The sequence below is a fragment of the Ascidiella aspersa genome, chromosome 6 (genome assembly GCF_963924565.1).
Source record: "Ascidiella aspersa chromosome 6, kaAscAspe10.2, whole genome shotgun sequence".
NCBI lineage: Eukaryota > Metazoa > Chordata > Ascidiacea > Phlebobranchia > Ascidiidae > Ascidiella > Ascidiella aspersa.
Window position 1 is genome coordinate 21,314,240 of NC_139452.1, and position 18,971 is coordinate 21,333,210.

Consider the following 18,971-nt stretch of genomic DNA (forward strand, 5'->3'; position numbering starts at 1 on the left):
TAAACCGTTGCACACCAGTAAATGTTTCTATAATCGGTTGCAAGGGCTGATCAAGGATCTTTTTGGTTGGTTTTAACTACGTAAATGCAAACAAATTTTGCCAATATACATTGCGTTTTTGTCTTAGTCCCTTGATATCAAATCTCTTTTCATGAACTTGACGTGCGTTTGGTCACCACTTGAAATTAATACTTTGGCCACTTAAATGCTATTAAGACATTTTTTCGCTTTGTGCGTATAGATAAACATTTTTGTCTGTCTAAAACTTTAACCAAATAATCGAACTGTAGTGTATCTATAATTTCGCCTTTCATGTTTAGGTGTAATTTTGTAACGTTAGGTGTAATTTTGTTACGTTGTATCTTCACTTTTAGGTTTTGTAACGTCTCGTTTTAATTCGTGTGGTCACATTATCACGTAATATTGTGACATTATCACGTAATTTTGTGACGTCATCTCCTCTATAGGGTCATTTTATGTCAATTCTGTGGCTGTGTAACCCATGGTTTCAGATTCTAAAAATTATTATTAAAATTGGAAGAGCAATTCTTTTTTTAAAAAAATACTTATTTAGTTTAGTAAAATAGTTTTTTCCATACGGAGGTATGGCTATAGTTTGATAAGGTCACTTTCGTGCTCATTGAAGCATAACTGAAAGTTAAAGTGGATGGTAATTGTTTTTAAAAAATCTTATTATTCCTCCATATATTAGAAAAAATGGAAATGAAAAATTGAAATATACTTTTATGTTTAACCGTTTTTATGGGCGTTTGAATTATGTAAAAACTATTGCATCTTAAGTGCAAGTAATGTTTTTATCTTCTATGCTTTAAATTTTGGGCGATTACCGACTCAAAGACAGGACGCCATGGCTCCCTAGTGGTGTCTGGTTTGTTTGTTTAAAACAATCCTTAAAATCGTTATCAGAAAATGTTACCAGCTCACATAGATATGTTACCTGGTCTAGGTTTTGTTGCGAATGTGGCAATGGAAGCTCTGAAGCAACAGTTGGCAAACTACGGCTCGAGAGCTATATGAATATGGCCCTTTGAATGACGTCGTGTGGCTTTTTTAATTAATGAATTTGGTCACCAGATAAATCTAAGTAATCGTTTCGCCGCCTTACTGTAATTTTTAAATGTTTTAACCACGCAATAGCTTTTTTATCACTTGCGCAAATCGTCTTTTTTTTGCTGTCTTTGCTTATTATCTTCTGTCCTTTAAATTAAATCAACTGTGCCGATTGTCTATTAATATATAGTCTATTGTGGAGACTTAACGGAGGAACCATATTGCTGTTAGCGATCGCCTATCAAGCTTTAAATGACAATTGCAATTAGAGAGCTATTCTTTGAGTACCGGTACTATTATGCCCTGGTAGCAACAGTTTTTATATGAAAGATAAAGATTTGAGAAAAGTGGGTCAAATGTTAAAAAGGCTAACTAGTAGCAATTTTAAGGGCTTATCAGGCCTTTAAATCTAAACATGATGTCAGAGATAGTTAATTGAACGAAGTAAAACATGTTTATTGGGTAACGTTTTAAACATTTTATGAAACTTTTAGAGCACTTGGAACACGTCTCACTGACCCCAATAAACACAAACTAACAAACAAAAGCAAAATTTAATGATAAACTGGTCGTCGATGGTCGTCTTTTAAATCATTTACCACTTTACCTGGGTTTTGACCAAAATCGTTGAGCTACATGTATATCAAACTATAGCCTGCTATTATAAATGTTATGGGGTAAAAATATATTTATTTAAAAATAATACCGTATTTTAAGTTTATTTTTGTTGTTTGCTATGGTTTGGTTTATGTTTACCAAAGAATATATATCTACAAATTAAAACCAATTAATCTAGAAATACATTTATTAGGCTACTTGTTTTGTTGTGTTTCAAATTAAAGACACAAAAGTTGACCAAAAACAAAAAGAATGGTATGAATTTTAATTTTTCAAGTAAAAACTAAATACAAAAACTTTGTTAGGTGTAAGTTATAATACAAGTATATATTTATCCTCAATTGAGGTACCGGTATTACAAAACAAATCGAAATATTGGTTTTACTGATAAAATCGTTTGAGTTTTTCGTGTTCCGCGTGAATGATTTTTAAAACTTGCTGACTAAAATTGGGCCCGACAATGATGAAACATATAGGCTATATTGACATATCAGCAATTTTCAAGTTAAAAAAATTATTTCTATTGTTTTAAGTCCACACTGTGAAGTTAGGTCAATAGCAAATCTTCAGTGATGAATTTAATCTTAGAATTGAGGTCCTTACAATGTTTTTTGCTTATAAGTATTTTTTGGTAATGAGGTGTAGTGTTTCGTGAACTACTGTAGTGTTTGTGAACTACGGCTACCTATAAGCCAGTGGTCTCCAACCTGTGGGTCGCGGCTCGCCATATTCCTGCTGTTCCTTTACGATTTATGTATTTTGTTTACTTCACATTGATGCCACGCTAATAAACGTGACTTTCTAGAATCTAGATTAAGTTTATGTTTTTTCTTTTTAAGAGCTGCTATATCAGCTAACGTGACATTTGACAAAATTAGGTTTCTTTGATTTAGCGGTTGTTTCATTGCGACATTTTTTCAATGAGGTAAAAAGCTGCTTTTTCAAAAAGTCAACTTTATGCTACTAACCTTGGGCAATGTGGTTAGTTGGTTTGCAGATATAAGGAGTATAGGCTTTGAGCATAATTGAAAACGAAACATCGTAATAATGTGGAAGTAAAGCATGACATGCACTTAAGCCGCTTATGCTCATGCAATGTGGAGCTGCAATTTATTGTTGAAAACAAAATGAAATTTTTGTTTTCGTACGTGTGTTAAATTCAAATTCATATGTTAAATAAAATCCTACAGGCAATCATTTTGGTGCACACGTGTAGCCACAGTTCTCTGGAATTTTGCATACTTTCGCTCGTGTTACTTTGTTTCAACATTATTCGAAATATATTTATTCATATATGAAAACAAAATGGGGCCGTATTGTAAATTCTAATTCAATTTTATTTAAATTGGGGGTCGCTTATTAAAAAGGTTGGAAACCACTGCTATAAGCTATAAACATGACATATGAAAATAAACCATAAAACAGGGCGGGATTATGTTTTGACAATAAATTTCAGAATTTTTGGTTTTCATGTGTATTTTAGACATGTTTGAAGAAATAATTTCAGCCTATTAGGCTTCGTCAACAACATGGCATGATTGTCAAACAACTTACACTCGATAAACGGTAAAAAATATCCCGCCACCTTAAAAATATTTTTCTTACACCTGTTTTGTGTGACCACAGTCTATCGCTGCATGAAATTCGCCCACTTTTACAAAATGCAACTTTTATTAAATTGCATATGGCTAGTTAATGTACTTTTGTGCTTATCTAACACGTCTGTGCAATTTTGCCATGTATCGTAATTAACACGTTAGGAACCTTTTAACTTCAAACTATTTACTGCGTTTTTTGTCGTTTGCGAATTTGTTCCATAGAATATTTGAACTTAATAAACGTGCATTCTATATTCACCGACGTGGAATCAAAGGCCCAAATAATTTGCTCCCAAAAACATCGTGATAAACGCCATTGTATCACAAAATGTTTTAATCTTTCATTTGACCAACGCGTCAAGTGCCTTTCTAAGGTGAAAGCTTTTTTCCAATGTAAACCCAAATAAACGCATTGTTTTTAAATTTGACGTAACTTTAGCTGCATATTAGCGCACAATTGCTCTCAAACACAACTTGTGTTTAAAATTGCGTCTGGTTATAACGTACCAAACTCAAATAAAAGCTAATATAAATTCATTGTCCTCGGCCCGAAGCTAGGGTATGAAAATAACATAATTGCGAATAATACTGCTTATTCCCACTTTTAGTTTCCAGCTTTAATGTTTCCAATTTCGATCTTGTTGCTGCCCTTTTATACATAAATGTATCAACTTAAACTTGACGTGATAAAGCCCGCATGTTTTTATTAAAATTTGTGTTCAGGTTCCCGACTATTCCTTTGTAATTTAGATGTTATTTGTTTAAAAAAACATCAATCCACCCGATCCGACTTTAGTTTGGTTAAGCCGGCTTATATTTTCACTGAGAGCATTCGACGTTTAAGTCAAGCCGTGGATAGCCACTGATTGTAATAGCACCGCTTGATGCAGCTAGGTTATCCATTCGCCCCGAACCTCACGAACCTCATTGAAAGTGGTTAGGAATATGGGCGCCCCCACGGGGCGGGGGGAGTATTTTGTTTACATATATTTATTATCCCCTCTGGAAATTTTTCTTCCGGCGTCTCTGTGTTATGTGTCTTGGTAAATGGTAAGTCCAAAGTGGTGAAAGCAGTTATAAGTGCTAATGAAAATGTCTGTGCTACGTCGCCAGATAAATATTTGGTGTGGCACCGCCCAGGCAAGTAGCAGCTCAGAATAGAAAGCTACGATAAAGTTACCGCCGATTTCCACAGTTTTCAATCATAACTTTGTTAACAAAGCATTGAACGTGTTTTTACTGGCAATGTCACGCTAAGCAATTGAACGCAGTGGTTACATTAAAAACTTAGGCTATTTCTGGAACATGTAAAGTAAACACTGTCCTCAACTAGGCAAAATAACTGCTCTTCTACAAAGCAGCATAGTTGCCTTTTTTTCTTCCAGTAAACATCTATAATTACAATAAATTTAATCTAGATTTTTATGGAGAAATCTAAAAAATAATCTTAAAACGATTTTTTAAAATATTAAATACCTTTAGACAAAAAAATTCATAATCTAAGGTTTAGTGCCGCATAACGTTGCATGAAAGATCTTGCTTGAAACTTTAGATCTAAGATTTTCTACTTTATAAAGCATTTTACTGAACATGACCAGTTACTGAAATTTTGATTTTATACCTCATTATTTTTTATTTAATAAGGGCGAATCTGCCACTAATTTAGATTATACAATATTTTTTTATAATAATCTCAAAAAAACATGCAACATCTAGATTGCATTATCCCACATCTAGAATCAAACCAAAACATCTAAATCTAGATTACAATAATCTAGAATGGCAACTATGCAAAGCAGTAAACGTAACAATGACTCTACGTACCACGTGAGTTGTTACGTACAGGCAAACTTTCCGGCACACGTACAAAACATCGGGAAGTAAACAAGAAGAGGCAAGAATTGGAAATCCACTGAATTTCGGAATGACAGATTTTGGAAGGAGCTAAAAGGTCACAAGTGCAGTTCTGCTGGTAGCCTGATGTAGGTAACGAAGCCCGGCGCTTGTTTGGAATTCTACTATACCCACTATCCAGGTACCGGTACAGTAAAGAAAAGAGTTCAAAATTTAAATTGTATACTGGGAGAATAATACTTGAACGACTAGAGCCTCAAACGCTATCCCAAATAACTTGATTATTAAATCAACGCACATTATGTATAATATTTTGCAGTTTGCAAAGTGTTACGATGTTAGTCGCCAGTTAAACTCAAATTTGTGTTTTCGTCATGAACTCATACACCAGAAATGTTGTGGCTTTCTAGGTCTAAAATAGAATCTCAAATTCTCGCAATATGACGTCATGTTATGACGAAAGTCGATTTAAGGATGGAAAGGAATCGCGCAAAGCGCGAAAACATCACGGCTATTTAGTTTAAAATATAATCATACATTCCTTGATATGTTGGGATTAATCAAGTGGTGGGGGCGTTAACCCAACAGTTCAAGGTTACAATACGGTACGTGAACATTTTGAACCGTGCAACTTACAGTTTCTTGTGATACAATAGACGTATTACAAGGACGGGTATAAATAGGTAGAAACACAAACATATCTGAAGAAAATTAGCTTGGCAAAATGTGAATCGGTATATTTTAGAGGTTGGAAAACGGCCGTTTGTACTAATTTTCGTTCATATTTTAAGACAAAAAAAGTTTAACAACCTTTCGTTTGGAAGAGTGTCACAGTACAGAGGCAACTTTGTTTATGCCGCCCCAAAACAGATCTGAAAAAAAATCGGTCCCTTCAGTGAACGTTTGCAAGGATTGCGTAAATTAATTAGATTGTGTTTGTTTCATTAATTAAATGATGAGTGAGTGGGGGTCATTTCATAAAAAGTTGAGAACTCCTTAGACAATTGTAATATTTGAAGTCGGCATAAGTGTAGGAGTCATTCATACTCACATTTTTTAATTATATTAATGCAGCCAGAACGCAACATGGCATGTAAGCTAGACCAAGTCTAATGGCAGTATGACAAATACAACTGCGTTAGTATCATTGGAGTGACGTAATGGAAAGTCAAAAAGGCCAAATATGAAGTGTTTCTAAACATGGTGGACTAGTTGTGCTACACTCTGCTAGAGGCCGTATTGTTATGTTTCTTTCCGTCAGCTAAATATAAACTGAGGGGAACAAAAATTGTGCATTGCCTCTTGGGTAACTTTGTTGTCGTCAATTTTTAGGTATAACTTGTCAATAGAGGTTTAAATGTTCCTTTGTTTAATCTGAAAGAAAAAATGCTACAACGACAGCGGGCCTACAATAAAACTCCCTCTATGGAAGCATCGATTGAGTAAGGAAAGCCTTGCGTTGTCAAACAGTCATACATGGGAACCAAAATCAGGTTAATTACAAACATATCCCGTTTAGTTGGTTAGTTTTGTGTTTTGATTAATATTTTTTGCAAGTCATTTTCAAAAAAGCACGCATACTGCAACCCCATCCATCACTATGTCGTTTCCGGTGTAATCATTTGCCATTCAGCGTTGCCTTACTGAAATATTTGAAACAGCGCTATTAAAACAAATGTGCATGGTTTGTTAAAGCAATTATTTGTAGGTTATGTTGCAGTTGCAGTTGGCACTACGCAAATTCGCAAAAGCTTTGTCAGAAAAATTGTTTTATAAAAAGTGGACCGCTTGCACCTTTTAAATACAAAATTTATTAAGGTAATTTACATAACACGTCGTCTGATTTGCAAGAGTAGTTCGTTGAAAGGCAAACATAAAGTATTTGCGCGGAAATTCGCTAATAAGTCATGGTTAACGGCAGTTCAGGTATCTGATGTTTAAACAAATGTTCACCTTTTTGAATGCGGAAGTGTTGTGGCTGCCGCTTATTTTTATTGTTACGTTTTATTAATAATTTATGTTGCTCAAATTAGTATGTATATCTTGCACCATCATTAAAAAAAAGCCAAAAATTTGGCATGCTGTGTTGTGAAGTAGTTTAAATTTGCAACCGTCGCTTCATTCCCGAAATCTGTTCAATAATTATTGTTTTTTGTTATTTATTGGTTAAACCGGACATAAATTCAACTCGTTAGAAAACGAATATTTGTCTTTTGAACAGGATGGAAGAGCCAGAACTGTCAGAAGATGTTGACAGCCACCATTGTAATCCAAAATCAGTCAAAGAGGTTAGTTAACAAATCTTTATTTCGCATCATATTTTAAAAAAGGGATGACCAATAGCATATACCGTATTGCCACTTAAAAAATTGATGGGCCGATAAACCTATTAAATTAAAGGAGGTGACCTCCTAAGTTACGTCATATCATTACGTCATAAAACAACTTAACTTATCATACTTGCTGTTCGAGAGTGAACTCGTGCGCAAATATACAAATAAATCTCTGCCTTATCGTGCGAAGCATCAAATACTGCGCGTTCTACACGTTTTGATGATAACAATCGAACAATTGTTTTAATATAACGCTACTAAAGTGAGAATTGGTGGTTGGCCGCACGTAGGCTAAACATCAGGCCATGCGGCCCATTCCTGTTTTAAAATATGTCGAAATGGCTATGCCAACTCGTTGATATTAATTAAAATTGTATGAGTTTGCAGTTGGAGTTTCCTTTATACCGATGAAGCTAATAATGTTATTGGTATACTACGAAGCCGCTAAAGAAAAACAGCTGTTTGAAAATTGATACCTCTATCTGTTGTATTTCGTGTGTTTTATTTATTTAAATACCGAAAACCCTTAGGGCCGGTGTCTTTTTTTGGGGGGATACTAAGAAAACCAAAAAATATTCGCCGCACATTTCCTTCAGAACGAAGGGAACACACAATAAAACCTGTGAGGCAACAATATCTAAATAAGAATATCTTATAATGCTGTAGTATTACAACCAACGACATAATAAAGTCAATTAACAGTAATATCCACGACAGAATAATATCTAAATCGCCCGAATAAAACCTAATACGTCCAAATTAATCCGAATAAGGTGTAAATGGTCAAAGTAACGCCTGAAACTGTAATAGAGGGTATGGGACCATCGGGGGCCGTCGTTCTGACGTTTGAACGCCCTAATTTGACCGGCGTCGTACGTTAGAGCTCTGCTTTTTTGGCACCGGGTATTTCTTATATCATACCTGGTATACGAAAGTTTTTCACATACAACTATCTTAAAGTAAAAGACTTCAACGACGTGTAGCCTACTTATAAACAGTTGGGCACAACACTGAGCATTGTAACGTACGGTAAGTCAAAAGTGGACAATTAACTTTATGTTACGTCACAATGCTGCAAATTACGGACCTGGCGAAGTTCTTAATTTGGTGGACAAGCTTTTAACATTTTGCTTTTGCAATTGAGATATAAAATTGTAATATATTTGGCGGACCGGCAGAAAAGTTGACGCGGACCGGCGGTTGAGAACCACTGAGATAGAGGGTTTATCAGATGGTTTATTATAACTGTTATCGTTTATCGGTGTTTCGTTTGTTAGTTGTAATTAATTAACATTGTGACAAACTGCGTTTTTGGATATGACAAAACAGTGGTTTGTTTCACACACATTAAACTATAGTTTAGCATGTGGTTTAATATTGAAGTGTTACTGCTTTGAAGAACCTAGCCATATTAAAAATTCATAATATTCATCATTTCTTAAAATGTTTTTACATTTCTCTTGTGGCATGCCGAGCTCACTTTTACGTGATGCTACAAAAATAAATTTTAATCCCTTTAAAAACTTTAAGACATTTTATGCGGATCCTTAAACTCTTGAACTGTGAATTGTGGCTCTCTTTGCTTAAAAGTTTCCCATGCCTAGTCAAAACTGCTTGTCAATAACCTAATTGTGTTAATTTGTAACATCAACTCTAAAACAATTTTGGCAACATAACAGATTTTTTTTATCTGTACCAGTTTTATGTAATGGACAAAAAGACAAATATGCGGTTGTTGTCCAAATTTTAAGGAGTTAATAGATGTTCACAAAGCTAAAAAAATACTTTGTAATAAAATTCGAGTTAATTTCATTATCCTAAACTGCAAGTTGCGCCAATAATATTTTCCGTAGAATGTTGGCAATAGTAAATCGTAAAATTGCATGTTTTTAGGAACCGACGTCAGGATGTTACGTGAAGACACGGTATTCTTTGGCTGTAATACAGTTTTTGGGAATGATCAATTTAATAATGCTTAGAAACAACATAACCGTCGCCATTGTAGCTATGGTGACCAATATTCCGACAGCCACAGGAGACCTTAACTCGACAATCTCCTGTCCTGATAGAGGAAGAAATTCAACCACTCAAATTAACAATGTAAGAAATCTACTATTTTTTATTGCGGATGTTTCAAGTTAAATTAAAGATGTCGGTGTAATAGAATGATTTTTTTTAATATCAAACTAAACGAAATAATTGTAACTGATTCCAATGTTGTAACGACCCAAGCCAAAGACTTGACTGACTCTTTTCAAACGACTGAACTTATGTCTTCTCTCTAAATTACTTGAATTATGTTCACAAATACTTGACTTGTTGCAGGTTATGCAGCGATGGTTAAATTGCGATAAAGTAATCTTGAGTAAATTGGCTGCTCTAAAGACGCGTATGTAAGCAGTCTTGCCAATAAGATTTCCGTGACATTACTTCGCTATCTATGTTCCACCGACCAAAGGCTTCTCAATTTAATGTTTGATTTACTACAAGTTTTATCAGACCATTTCACACCAAAACATTTGCCAACTTTTACTATGTAAAATTGAAAAAAAAAATGAATTTCTTCTTCATTTTTACCACGCTTTTGAGTTTAGGAAAATCTATTTACCCTTACGGCGCTAGGAATAATATGCCATGCTTCGCAGTGTAAACTCCATAAAGTGTATTAAATTAAACTATAAATAACTTGTATTAAATTAAACTATAAATTTTATTTGTCTAATGCAGGCATGTCCAACCTTTTAACAGAATGGGCCGCAAATTGCCATTTTAAAAATTAAGATTGGCCGCAAAACCCATTAAATTAAAGGGGGGACGTCATAAGGTACGTCATTTCGTGACGTCATAAAAGAACTTAACAGATAAACATCCGCTCTTCGAGAGTAAACTCGTGCGCAAATATGCAAGTAAATATTAGCCTTATCGCGCGAAGCGCGACAAATTGAGTTTACATGTAGTATCATGCAATGGTACGACAGCTTTGGGCTGATATACTTCCTTAAAACAATTCGCAAAAGAAGACATTTAGAAAACACACACCTTGCTTAACAATGATGCTGCACAAGCGTTCGATGGCTGTTAAAATGCGACATTAGACTCAATTATATAGTCTCATAAAATATATGGATTAGGCTTTCATTAAATACTGCGCGCTCTACACGTTTTGATAATAGTCGAAACAATTGTTTTAAATAAAGGCTACTGAAATTGAGAGTAAGTGGTGGGCCGCACGTAAGTATCAGGCGGGCCGCGGGTTGGATATCCCTCAACTCTAATGCGTCACGAGCCTTAATAATAAATGTGGCCATTTCGATAAACAAATGTTGCCAATTGACACGAAATAAACGCAAATTTTTATTGCGCTTCGTGCTTTAAGATTGGCTTAGCTGCAATTTGCAAACGAGTTCGCTCGAGAACAACACGTATTTTTAAGATTATTTGCGTGATGACGTCACGTTATGATGTAAATTTGTGACGTCATTCATGAAAATTATATTGCTTCCCCAATCAAAAATTCTGGATCCGCCCCAGCTATTAGGTCCTATGTATTAAAAACTTGCGAGCAAAAAAGGCTTGACCGATGCAGCACCATAGGTAAAAATAGTTAAATCTCTGTATTTATAACAGAGTGTGTATGTTTGCTTGCAGAACGGTACATTTAACTGGAACGCCGCACAACAGGGACTACTATTGGGATGCTACTTCTATGGTTACGTTGCCTCCAATCTGCCTGGCGCCTGGCTTTCCAAAAGGTTTGGCATGAAGTACACCGTTGGAATAATGACGCTCATTGCTTCGGTACTTACGTTATGCAACCCCTTTGTTGCCTACTTCAGCTTCGTACTTCTTGTCATCGTACGAATACTTACTGGCTTGTTGCAGGTATGACGTAGTTACCAAGAAGAGTGATTTCCACCCAAAAAATATCTTCCATCTAATATTAATTTTCAACAAACCCTAAGTTTACCTCAAGTGTTTTGCGTTTGGGATTTGTAGTATGTAATGCATTCGATATGTTAAATTTTGACATGATAAATACCTTGAGACAGATGTTTACCAATAAAAGGGCGTAGCCTATCTTATGGAATTCAAAACCTTTGGCAGCAGGTTTCTGCTTGTCGATCATTGTTCCGCTGACGCGTATATAACAAAAAAGCTAAAAGTTTAGACACCCAAGTTAAACCAGGATCAGAAATTTTTAAAGAAATATATATTTCACCTATACTGACATCGTCAGTTTCTATAAGTAAAGGAAAGTAAAATAGATACACATAGCACATTTTATTATTACCTTGCTATATGTAATGTATTTTACTTTGCTTAACTGACGACGATGCCAGAATAGGAGAAGTGTATATTACTTTCTAGTTTCACTTGAGTTTTAACGTGTACTAATATGTTTACTTATTGCCCTTTATCTTTCACATTTGTGGTTAATATTATAACATTTTAATTTTGCATTAAAATGAGCCAATTGAAAAATGTAAACTTTTTTCACACGGCGTAATTAAAAGTTACAAATAACAACCTACGTTTGTCAGCCGAAGGCATTAAAGCTTTCATTGGTTTAATATAATTTAATAATTGTTCCGAAAAGTCGTATCACCAACAAATTAATCCACTTGAATATGTAATCGATCATCGCAGTGCTAAGTGTCTAAGTGTCACTTCGATCATCGCAGTGCTAAGTGTCTAAGTGTCACACGGTATTTTTAATAGTTTAAATCAGGGATATGTTGGACATCCCTAAAATTGCATTTTCGTTTTTATCATATTTTCTTACAAAATTTGCCTTCGCAGGGTGTTATCGTCCCAACGTTGGTAGGTTCTTGGGGTGTCTGGGGACCCCCTTGCGAGCGCAATTCTTTTATATCCTTAACCGTGTCAGGATCAAGTGTGGGAACATTTCTAAACCTGATCATTTCTGGAATTATAGCAAAAAATCTCGGATGGCAAGCAATATTTTATATAACAGGTCAGATCAGGGTTATTTTAAACTGAAATCAAAAGGTGATACTTAGAAACTAAAACAGAACAAGTAATTATTTATTTATATATTATAAGTTGCGTATTAACTGTATGAAGGGTATACCATCGCATATATAAGATCAGCATCAGCCAATTATTTTTTTAACTGGCTTGCCAAGTTAGAAGAAATACATTGGTGAACAATGAACATTTATTACACAACTGTCGTTGCAAGTTTTGTATTAAAGTGTGAATTTGTTTGCTGTGTAAAACTTCATAGCTATTTTAATTTTATGTCCTCTTGCTGCGATGGTCATATACTATGCTTTACGATTTATTTTACACTAAGTCTTATTCATAGCTTCGGTATTACCGATAGGTTACCCCATGCTTAGGTAATACTATAATTATTATTCAAAACTACCGTGTTTTTTGATAGTGTAATGACCGGCATGACATATCCACCATCTGTAAATTTAAATTGGTTCGTTGTAGGGCGTTTTATCATTATCATATGTTTTGAACATTCTTTTCTAACTTTAAGGTTATAACATTTTTTAAATAATTTTAACGTTAAATCTATGAATTATGTGACCAACATTCACTGAAGGCAAATACTATATAATATAATGGAGTGAAAACAATAATGGTATTTAAACTAGTTAGACAAAAAAATTATCTCACACTAATGGTCTACAATATCTAAAAGTTTTACACTTTTTTGTAAATATTACAGGATGCTTGCATTTAGGTTCTATACCAAATCCATAGGGCCTATATGGACTGACTTTTACTGATATATTTAAACATAGGTGGTGGTGGGGTACTTTGGAGCTTGGTGTGGATTATTCTTGTGCATGACTATCCGGAAACCCACCCAAGAATATCAGACGAGGAGAAAGAATACATTATGCGAGCCACTGATCAATTTAACCAAACAAAAGAGGTATTATGTCACCGGTAGACGGGATTACAATTGTGACAGTTGTATTTCTAGACTTGTACACTCTTTAACCCAATATGCACAGATATGTTCGTGCTTATATTGCCATGCGTATTAAAGTGCTCATTTAAGCGAGTCCACATCTGACAAAAAAGTGCAAAAAGTTTGGCTTGTTGGATATCTGGAAAAATGTTAAACATTTTGTCGCAGTGATGGAAAAATACGCCACGTCCCGTGTTGGTCACCGCAGTGATTGTAACAAAAATTTCAATAAAACCCAAGGCTCATGTCAAACATTAACTAAAATTTATTTATATTCCAACAATCTCCCATCTGTTTGGCATGTCATGTTTATAAATCAAATAATTTTTAAAAAAGTTTTTGCTTTATGTAAAACAATAAACGAGTCTTGGTCGTAATTTTAACCTAGGTATAAATTTCAAAATATATTTTATTAAATAAACAGCATTTTATTCTTTTATGTTTAACATGTAAAGAATGCCTCATGTTATTAGGCCTATTAACGATACTCTACATTAACATGTAACTAAGTGACTTAAAAGTATATAAAAAAACTGCACAATCTCGTTAAACCTTATAAAAGGTTTTAAGATAATGCGCGAACATGCCAGAGAGTACCCTACGTATAAACGCACAATCTCGTACTCCGGCGCCTTTTCGTGGTTTCTGAACTAAACGCGTTTTTATGTTTTCCCATACCAACTAGCGTCACCTAACGGTTCTTAAGATCGTTAATTTACACATTAAGGTGGCGTTAAGAAGATGCTGCATAGCAAGGGCGTTTAGTCACGCAGTTCTATGCGGCGCTTAGGTTTATCTTGTAGCCTATCTTGCTTGCTTTTGCGATATGTTTTAGCTTGTTTGTGGAAAATCTTTTTGGCACAACTCCATTTTGATCGCGCATGTAATCACGCGTTTATTTACTGTTTTTTTCTCAATTTGACCAAAACATTCGAAGTACAAAGGCCCTACTCGAATAAAATGGTATAACGTAAAACTAGACAAAATTAAACTAGTTTTCGGAATGTTTTTGTTATACCTACATTTTCCTATGTGATCATAGACCAGCGCATTGTGGACTCTATCCAATATTTAGTGTGTGCAAAGTGAATATATTTATCGCATATTTTGCGCGTTTTTTTGACAAAGGCCATATTTGTAAGTATCACCTTATGAAACAAGAAAATGCTTTTTCCGTTTAAGGCTTCAAAAAACGTTTTACGTGGTTTTCATGCAGGCAGACAGCATAAAGCTCACGAAATGTGCGTACCATGTGTCTCGTCCCCTTCTTAAAAAGTTTTTGTGATTTTAACCAAATAACTTTCATGGTCTGTGAAGAAATTTGACGGAACATCCATCCCCTGGAAATCTCTTGCAACTTCTCTTCCCCTGTGGGCAACTTGTGTCGCCTTACTAGCCAGCAACTGGGGAAACGTCGTCTTGTTGATGATGCTGCCAACCTATATGGCCACCGTACTTAATTTCGGTATTGCTGCGGTAAGTTTGGATTATTAATTTGAGCGATTTTTTATTTTTTTTATAGCAGAACAATAACGCACCGCTAAATATTTCTTTTGCACAGTTATAACTAAATTGTATTTCATGCTGATGACACTAAAATCTGCAAACACATACAGAAACGAAATCTGTCATATAGCCCTTTTGAAGTCGTTTTTAATCAACGATAACGGCTTAGATATTACATTGACCTGGAAGCCTCAATAGACACCTGTCAGTCGCTCATTTATTGTTAAATGTTTAGAACATTTTTGGTGATAGGAATATGGATTTTGCGTGCATTTCTCCGATTCTCCGTGAATCTCAAAGCGAGCTATATTTTTGTGTTTAGGTTTAATATCGGTCTGTAACCTTATTAAACTGCTCAATTGATTGTAAAACGATAACAAGAATTTATATGAGAGCTTCGCACGTGCTGTTCACGGGCAAAATCGCGAGTATAGGTTTCCAGTTAAAGCTTGAGGTTTCTTGTCCGTTTAAAACAATTTGCAGATTTAGAATGTTTTGAAACACATGTACAGTAGACAAGTGTGTTTTTGTGTTGCACATTTTCCTAAACAGCTTAGAATCAGGGCCACGGAGTCGGTTAAAAACAATCCAACAGTAAAGATAAACTGAATTCCGACTAGGGTCAAATTTGCTGACTTCGTCGAGTCTGTCCGGCTTCGAATCTACGGCCTGTGTTTCATCTTTTTATACGTACTTAACGTGTGGTGGATATGCAACAATCCACTCCGACTAGTGTCATACAGTATAACTTATCTCCCTACAAAACGTGGATTTGAAAAATATTCAACAATATGATATTTCACCTTTACGATTTACAGTAAGCGACCTTACTCGGGATTAGCGTATTCGTGCATTGTCTTACTCGAGTATCGAGTCTGACTTCAGAAATTGCTCTGGATTTCGTTAGTTCATCAGTATTTCAAAACACACCAACAGCCGTTTAAATTTTTGGCCAACAGAGAAGGAACATGATATTTTGTTCTTCAGTTATTGTAGGGTCAATTATTATATTGCGGAAATATTGTAGCTTGACAAAGCTGACATACAGTATTAGTGACCCGTTTTCCCCAGTATTAGCTTTCAATACATTTTATAAAATAAATTGTGGCTACGTATAAGTGTTAATTGAGATTTCCACATTTGAATCACTTTTTATGAGATAAACAATTCTCCTGTAGGTTCTATGATTTATAACTTACATTCACTTACAGAGTGGATACCTTTCTGCTTTGCCATATGTCGCACGGTCGATATTTACTATTATCGCCGGGTACGTCACCAGTCTGGCCCAAAACAAAACCAACTTGTCCGTCGAGGTGTTAAGAAAACTCAACCAAACTTTTTCTCTCATGGCGAACGGATTATTTCTGGTGCTGGTGGGTTACGTTGGATGCAATGCGACTGCTGCTGTGGCTTTGTTCTGTCTTGCAGCTGGGGCCAACGCATTCACAAGTAGGTATATATGCACCCATGACAGAGCCAGATTTAACATAAAAATACCTTACTTTCAAAGCAATGCTTCCGTATGTTAAAAAAGATTTTTGTATGTTCAACAATGTGTAATGCCAACTATAACGTAACATTTATGTAACTATGACGTAACCATTCGACTGTATCTTCAGAAATATGTTTCCTTAAGGACATATATCTCAAGAATATTTCAGTTTCATTTAAAAACACTATATTTCCAAATAAGCTGAATTACATCAATGTAACTTCCGAACTAAAAGTTTTGGCGTGTTTAATAGTTTCTGGTTGTGTGGCTAACACAGTGGACATAGCGCCTCGTTTCGGGGGAATAACGCTGGGCGTTTGCAACACAATTGGAAATATTGCCGGATTCGTCACACCTCAAGTGATCGGACTTATTCTTTTCAACGGCGTAAGTGAAGGGTAATAGCAGTTTAAAGTAAAAAAACTTTTATGACTTATTGTTAGTTGGATAAGATAGAATCGGATAATAATTATACCTTAACAAGCTTATGTTCTCTAAAATCGTGGCCGAACTTGGATTCTTCTATAGTATAGGGGTTCTTTAACTGGGGTCCACGGACCCCTTGGGGATCCGTGAATTAATTTTAGGGCGTTTATGAAGTCCAAGTTGAAATATTAGTGTATATTTAAGCAGTAATTACATAAATCATCAGAATATTTCTAAAATTCTATTTGTATTGTGACCGAAATTTATGACAACATTTTTGTAAATTTCTTGCCTACAATGGTGCACGTAAAGCACAAAAATATAGGGGTCCGCGGTAAAAAAGAACCCCTGTTCTAGTAGGACCTTATATAGTTATTCTTTTTAGTAAAACCTCATATAATTGTGTGCGCCACACAAATAATATTTGTTTGACGCACCTGTCTCCGTATTGCAAATATATATATTTTTCAGAATTCCTTTGAAAACTGGCAAACAATATTTTGGGTGTCGGCTAGTGTGGAAGTGTTTGGAACTGTATTCTACTTAATGTTTGCATCAGGAGAAGAACAGAAATGGGCCAAGAAAAAACAGGATGACCAAGAGCGTTGCAACCTTCTACCGTTGCAGTGAAGTTTCAGGACGTGATTTATTTGTTCTGTTGCAATTTTCCAACGAAAATTTAATCCTTTATCTATTCTAAATCGGCAAAAAATGTCAATTGAATAGGGTCATTATGATGCCATTTATGTTACTTTTAAATATAAATTCCCGGAAACATCGACGCCATGCAAAAATGCTTTTAAACATATTTAGTTAAAAATTATATTGCTTTTACGGGTTAAAATGTATATTTGGTCTCGTATTAGTATCCTCCCCGGCAATCCAAGCAGCCTTACTTTTTGCATTAACTTTCTTGAATACTTACTTACTTTTCTCGTGATATTCCACTTATATGGTCATTGATAAACTGTGACACAATCTGTAAAGAATTATTGTTTTGACAATCGGCGTATTGTTTTATAAACATTGGCTATTAAGACAGATTTAAGGATGCGGTGCACCATTGTTAACAACTCATTTTAACTAAGGACAATAGACTAGATCAGTGATTGTCAAACAGGGGTCCGTGAGTTTTCTGGGACCGCGAAGCACCTAACAAAAAAACAACACGACGATCGTAAAAAAGACCATTTTTTGCAATAAAATTTCCAGGCAACTTACTTTTTCAAACCAAGCTTGGCAAACACAATAATAATAACTATGCCGTACGACGTACATAGGCCTAATTGTGGGACATAAAAGTAGACCGTGAGCAATTTAAAACATTGCTAAGGGACCGCTGCGATTTTTTTTTTTTAAGTTTGAGAACCACTGGACTAGAGAGTGCTGGTTGGCGGGTTGAAAGTTCTTTGGCCAGAAAAAACACACACCACGTAAGTTAACCGGATTTCTGTAAGTTAACCAGATTTATTTCCGGATTTTCTGATTTGGATACTTTTTTCAGATGGCACAGAGGCGCAGAGTATGGCCAAACACTTCTAAATGCAGTAGGAATATTAAAGCAATACATAAGTTGGTATCATTTTGAGCATTTCGAATATCTTTTCATTAATTTTCAACAAGAAGGCACTGATTCTAAGCATATACGGTATATACTGCTGAGACTGACAGCAAAAAAGACGGAGATGATGTAGGTTGCCCATAACTCCGATAAGGTCTATCGACGTGACTGAGAAATTAAAAAGAAATAATAGTATTGAGGCTTGGTCTGCATTGATATCGGGATTGTGCCTTTAAAGCCGCCATGTCCCATCTTTAGCAAACCCTTTTCCTCAGAGCGTTTTTTTGAATTGGGAACCAATAAGGCCTACATAGTTAAAACAGCTGTGTCCAGAAGCATACTAGGCCGCGTATTTTGCCACACCACAACCCGCATGAGTCATAACCGATTTCTGGTTAATGCCAAATACAAGCAAAGATCAGAATTTTAATGACTCATACAGACTGAAACAAAGCAATGAAACACGTGAAAGTAATCAGACGTATTAAAGGTACAACGCTTAACAAAAACTTAAAAGGAAATCCGCTCTGGTCAAAACGTCTACTTATTGTTTAAA

General features: G+C 35.2%; 1 protein-coding gene across 1 annotated transcript in view; it reads left to right on the forward strand.

The window, feature by feature from the left end:
* The window catches only part of LOC146140737 (uncharacterized), a 34,883-nt gene extending 17,399 nt beyond the window's left edge, over nucleotides 1-17,484 (forward strand). The window contains exons 18-24 of the mRNA XM_083392687.1: nucleotides 11,123-11,356; nucleotides 12,275-12,449; nucleotides 13,255-13,388; nucleotides 14,745-14,903; nucleotides 16,145-16,385; nucleotides 16,682-16,815; nucleotides 17,326-17,484. Coding sequence (XP_083248813.1) covers nucleotides 11,123-11,356; nucleotides 12,275-12,449; nucleotides 13,255-13,388; nucleotides 14,745-14,903; nucleotides 16,145-16,385; nucleotides 16,682-16,815; nucleotides 17,326-17,484 — 1,236 coding nt within the window. The remainder of the gene's footprint in view (nucleotides 1-11,122; nucleotides 11,357-12,274; nucleotides 12,450-13,254; nucleotides 13,389-14,744; nucleotides 14,904-16,144; nucleotides 16,386-16,681; nucleotides 16,816-17,325) is intronic.
* The last annotated feature ends 1,487 nt before the right edge of the window (nucleotides 17,485-18,971 follow it).